The 6,024-nt window shown below is 47.3% G+C and overlaps 1 protein-coding gene across 1 annotated transcript; it reads right to left on the reverse strand.

Annotated features, from left to right (window-relative positions):
- Positions 1-59: 59 nt before the first annotated feature.
- Positions 60-1,217, reverse strand: LOC123408190. The gene is made up of 3 exons (XM_045101357.1): positions 717-1,217; positions 190-478; positions 60-70 (listed from the first exon to the last, which is right to left on the reverse strand). The coding sequence occupies exons 1-3, from the start codon at positions 1,215-1,217 to the stop codon at positions 60-62; spliced, it is 801 nt and encodes a 266-aa protein (XP_044957292.1).
- Between the last annotated feature and the right edge of the window lie 4,807 nt (positions 1,218-6,024).

Below are 6,024 nucleotides of genomic sequence, written 5' to 3' on the forward strand. Positions count from 1 at the left end.
GATTACACAGCCAGATTAATCCAACGGCCACAATGAAAAGACAACAGTTCAAACAATTGTCAAGTCCTAACTGAAGCAAATTAGCAGTTGTTTCAGTAAACTGTAGCAATTTCAGTATACTGTTTTCCAACGCAACCAGACTACTCCATGAAAATAGAACCCAAAACATCATGGAGGCTCTCATCTCACCTGGCGTCCCGGCCGCGAAGACGACGATGTGGAGGTCCCGGAGGCTGCGGGGCAGGTCGACGGCCAGTGGAGTAATCCGCCCGAAAGTACCAGCTTCGACGCACATGACGAGGTTGGAGACGTCCTTGATGTCACCCAGCCGGCGGGCCAGCTTTTTCCTCAGGCGGACCACGGACCTGCCTCTGAACACCAACGCGCCGTGGCTGATGCGGGTCCCGTCGACGCCCGCCCGCGCGTACACGATCAGCCGCGACGGCAACAGGGCGGCGAGTATTCCGAGGAAGGGAAGCTGCAGTTGAGTCGCAAAGAATCATCTGCCCGAATGCCGGGGAATGGGGAGGCGCAAGAAGACAAAGAAACAGGGGTGGCAACCAAGAAGCGCAAATCTGGCAAGAACAGAGCCAAGAATTTGCTCGGAGACGAATGAAATTAACACGATCTCCAATCTTTGCGGCCAAATTCCGACGCATGTTAACCCAATTCGCGCAAATTCGGGAAGAATCAAGAAGCGGGCATGGCGGACTCACCCCAGTCGAACGTGGAAGGGGAGGCATGCCCTCCCTGGCGGGGATGGGCTCGACTACCCAGTGCATCATCGTGCTGACCTTGTAAGTGTACTCGATGTCCTCGGCGCTGACGCCATTGTTCCAGCTGAGGTACCTCCCGTTGGTGCGGAGGCAGCGGCCGGTGAATTGCCAGAGCAGGACGTCGTTCCCCGAGTCGGCCCCGGCAGCCTGCCACATGATGGCCTGCACCTCCGGCTGTGCGTAGTCGCGCAGCTCGACGCGGAGCCCGCGGTGGCCTAGCGGGGCCGGCGCCTCCGTGGCGGAGAGGTAGCGACCGTACGCGGCGCTGTGGAGGAGCACGTATTCCACGTGGCCGTGGTACAGGTGCACCACCCAAGCCGCGTTCATCGACGCCCGGCGGTGGTGGAGGGAGACGCCACGCCCGTCCTCGTCGGCGTGCAGGTACGTGCCGCGCTCGCGGCTCCGCAGCCGCACGTGGTGGCCGTCCTGGAACTGCTCCATCGGTCTCCGCCTCGCCGGTGACGCTGGAGAGCAGAGGCGGGGATGGTGGGTTCTTGGTTTCTTGGCGCTCCGGCGAGGAGAAGCGAAAGCTGTTGGTTCAGGCGCCAAACAGAGTATTTCAAGGGGAAGCCGGCTAGCGTAGAGTGGGCCGGCCCATTTTCTATTTAGCTCCTTTGAGTCTTGAGACGCCACGCACCCATTTGAGTCTTGAGACGCCACGCACCCAAGACTAGGCCGGCATGTAGCAGTACTACGCCAAGTACTACACGAATTCCTTGGCATATATGCACATTGTTAAAAAAAATTAAAATATTTCTTTTAACATTATGAACAATTTTCTAAACGGTAAATAATGTTTGAAAGTCAAACCATTTTCCAAAAAAAACTAATTTGTAGAACTCTTATGAAAAGTGCAAACATTTCAAATTCTCGAAATAAATTTGAACATGAAGAAATTCAAAATTCTAAAGAATTATTGAAAATGCGAACCTCTTTTAAAGTTCCAAAAGAAATTAAGAATATAAAAAGACCTTTTGAATCTATGAATAAAACTACAAATATCGTTTGTATATTTGAACAACTTTTTGAAATAATCAAACATTCTTATGAAACACGAATTAAATCTATGAAACCATTTGAAAACAGGAGCATTTTTACAATTTTGAAAAATAAGTACTAACCATATTTTTACAAACATGACACATTTAGTATTTATGAACAAATTTGAGAAAGAGAACCTTGTTTGGAATTACTGAACATATTCTGTAAACGTAAATATTTCTAAAATTTTGTGACCATATGTTATTCAACCAGAATGAAAATTTATGATGACTTTATGGAAACATAAAAAGTTTATTCTGAACAAAGAAATGAATCCCTAGACAATTTTTAAATGGGAAACACTATAAATATAGAAATAGTAAACAAAAGGAAAATTAGATTCAAGAACCTTTTAGAAAGTTCCCAAAACCAAAACTATAAAACATATTCCTGTGTGAAACAATGACTATTTGCCAAAGTATGCCGCATATACGATTTTTCAGCACCGGTTACCAATATTCTCGCAACTTGGCACACACCCGTGTTCGTCTTTGGGCTCAACACATCCAGCTCCTTTTTTCCACTTTCACTCTGCATTTAGGACACTTTCTTAATTTTAAACTTTTTTCAAATTCAAGATTTGTTTCAAAAGTGGTGTACTTATTATAATTATTTTCAGATATATTCTTTTTCCAGAAAGTCAATGATCTACGATTAAAAGTCAATAAGTCGACCAGCCGCGAGCTGTCTCAGCCATTTATCTTAATTATTCTTTCGTAGTTGCGGATGCTTGTAAGAGGGGTTAATCATAAGTAGGTTGTTAGTTCAAGTAAGAACAACACCTTAGCACTGGTCCATCTATATATCAAATTTTCAAAATAGCAAACACAAATCAACTCAATATGATGAACATGACTAGACATATATTCCCATGTGTTCGTAGGAGCACTTATTTTATATAAGAGTACTTTCTGGCTTGTCCTTTGCTACAAAAAGGATTGGACTATCTTGCTGCACCTTTGCTACTATTATTACTTGTCACTTGTTATGAATTACCTTGCTGTGAAACTATCTATCACTCTTACTTACAACACTTGTAGAAAATTCCTTGCTGAAAATTACTTATCATTTTCTTCTACTCCTCGTTGGGTTCGACACTCTAATGATTGAAAGGACTACGATTGATTCCCTATACTTGTGGATCATCAAGAGTGTGAGAGGAGGAGTGAGAGAGACAAAAACAGACGTGTAGGGTGTGGATAAGGTGACTCTAGTAGTAGCGCCGGGTATATACCCACGCTACGACTAACATGTTAGTTATAGCGTGTGTTGAGCTTCCTCGCTGCTACAATAGCTAGCAAAGGGGGACATGGTGGGGGCCTTGTAGTAGTAGTGCGGCCCACCAACGTCTGCGCTCCTACTAACTTCTACATGTAGCGGCGTGTCTGGACCTGCGCTACTGATAAGTAGCAGTAGCGCGGGCCCACAAGCCGCACTACTACTAATCCATTACCTATAGGGTTTTTCCTAGTAGTGTAAGCTAACCATCTTATATATGCCCTAAAGAATTGCTTTTTTATTGTTCTTGTATGTTTGTAAATATAAATATGTTTATGCGAGGTGTATGATATTACTGCACTAATGACTCATATGTGACACTAATATGGAGCTAGGTTGTTAGGGCATATTCAAGGCGGATCCGCAAACCTTCCGTAACGGTCTGGACCGTAGAAACCATCCAACATAGTCTTGTATCGGGTCCGAGGAGCAGTCCGGACATGTTTTGTCCCTCAAACCGGAGACAAATGCGTGGGAGGTTTACTGGAATCTGGACCGCTACTTCGCCCGATTCTTACCGTCCAGGCCCATCGAAACCACCTTCATCCCTCTTGCATGTGCTTCCTGCCCGGCGCCAGCTGCCCGCATGCATGACGTTGTAGAGAGGGCGGGAGCTCTCACTAGCGCCATCATCGAAGCAGCTCGCTGGCCGAGGGCACCCTCGCAACGCGTCTTTGGTCTCCACGCCTTTTTAATGCCGGAGACACGTGACTGGATGGGACGGGATGGATATCTACCACGTCCGTTCAATGCCATGTTCACCTATATGTCTCCATTAAGCAGGCTCACCAATCGAGAAACTCATTCCAGCATCCCACGTTGATGCCTGGCCTCACCGGAAGACGCTATTTAAGGGTGGCCACACCCGGCTATCTCCACAACACAACACATCAGATTCACATCCTCCTCCCTTGCACCACATCCGCCATGACTACAGGTGGCGACATTCTATGGGACAACCTTTCCCCAGAGATGGACCAGGAGGTGGCCGCCCTTGCCGTCGTCTGGAGCCGTCGTGCCAGGCGGATCAGGCCGATTTGCCGGCCATCTCGCGTGAGGTCTCCGGTGATGACGAGGACGACACCATGATGGAGATGGGCTCTGATGACACCTCCCCAATTCTCCTGCCTCTTTTGTACTCCGGTTACACGATGACACAAGGGTATCCTGCGTTGGTGCGTACGTTGATGTTAGATTGGGCACTGGAGCAATATCGGCTCGCGTTGAGTCAGATCGACGACGAGCGCGCAAGCCAGGAGGCCCTGACAGCCATGGCCGCGATGAACCCAAACTTCGTTGCGGAGCAACGTGCCATCTACGCTCAATCCGTCCCTCGCCAGGAAGCGGTCGTCCCGAAGGCACAGTTGCAGGCAATCACAGAGGAGAACAACGCCAACTTTACCTCCTACCGCCGACGAACCATCAGGCGGCCCGGTGGGACGACGAGAGCCAATGCACCACCATTTCCCTCGTGGACCTCATGTCCACCGGCGACGTACAGGGCGCAGACCCCTCCAAGGATTAGCTGGCCACGGGAGGCGGCAGGGCCTGGTGTCCCAAGTCGGCCCGTCCGTCTTCCATGTTCTACTATTCCTCACTGTAGACCGCTCCTTCACTTCATCGGTCTTATCGCCGGTGCTCATGAAGACGGTAGATGGAGGACGACACAGGCTTGGACGTCGTCCGCCGCCGCCGTAGGATAGGTTTAGGTGCGGGTTTTTTGTTTGTTCCAAATGTTTAAAATATAGTGCCGTGTTTGTATGAAATCTGCCATGTTTGCATCAAATCCGGCCGCGTTTGCACGAATTTTGATCGGTTGGTTCGAATTGTTGTTAAAATGTATGATCCTAGTGTTGGATGTTGTACTCCCGTATCTGTGTCAATTGATTGGTCCCTTTATCCATGAACGGATGCAGAATTTTTTTTGCGATTTACCGTTGCAGATGCCCTTATGCCTTTACACTGATATATGATTCATTGTTAGAAACATCAACGACATGACCATAGATAGAATATTGCTTCCTGCAGTGATAAAGGAAAAGGAGACATAATAATAATAATAACCTTCTCAATCATACTTTTCTTATTTTAACAATACTAACTACCAAGTAGTTATCTTTAGTAGTAATCTTGATAGATGATCCTGCTATGACATGATAGTTAGTATTGTTAAAATAGTTGATACATGCTTGAATGTCATGGCTTGTTTTGCTTGACGCATATACTATTTGATTAGTTTGCGAGTACATTTAAGTATTCATCGGGTTTTAGCATGATCATATTTGGCAAAGGATCCATCGTTCATTAACAAGAAGCCGGAGTGATCGCGGGCTAAGATAATGACCTAGTCAGATCCCAATGAATTGGAACCACTCTAAGTCTATGATGCCTTAGGACATCTTCAACACCGATCCGTAAATTCTTTTAGTATATGTTTGTCATGATACGGGATTACAAAGTATTCGGATGGATGAAATTGCATTAATTGGAGCATGTAGTCCTGTACCACTGGCTGAACAACTCCACGATTATGAAAATCGAAGAGGAAGCTCTCTTTATTACTAGTGTTTTTTTAGCAGAAAATAGGTGGGGAAAAAAGCGGTCATTGCTATAACAAAGCCACCAATGCGCAGCCCATGCTCCCGTCATCTCCCGGCGATACGGCCATTTCGACTTGGCTGGCGCCAGAATCCGGCTCCGACTCGTTAATGGCTTCGTTGCACCGTCACACCACGCAATGCATATGCATATGCATTTCTCATTCTGCCGCCGAAGAGGAGCCGGAGTCGGAGTGGGCATGCACATCCTTTATAAGCACGCCCAACCCTTTCCTTTCCCTACCAACACATCGCCTCTCTCCTGCACCTACGTCTCCAAGTTTTGCTGCCGCCGGAACCTACCTGCGACTGCAATCTGGTGCTCGGAAGAG

The sequence above is a fragment of the Hordeum vulgare genome, chromosome 7H, assembly GCF_904849725.1.
Source record: "Hordeum vulgare subsp. vulgare chromosome 7H, MorexV3_pseudomolecules_assembly, whole genome shotgun sequence".
Classification (NCBI taxonomy): Eukaryota; Viridiplantae; Streptophyta; class Magnoliopsida; order Poales; family Poaceae; genus Hordeum; species Hordeum vulgare.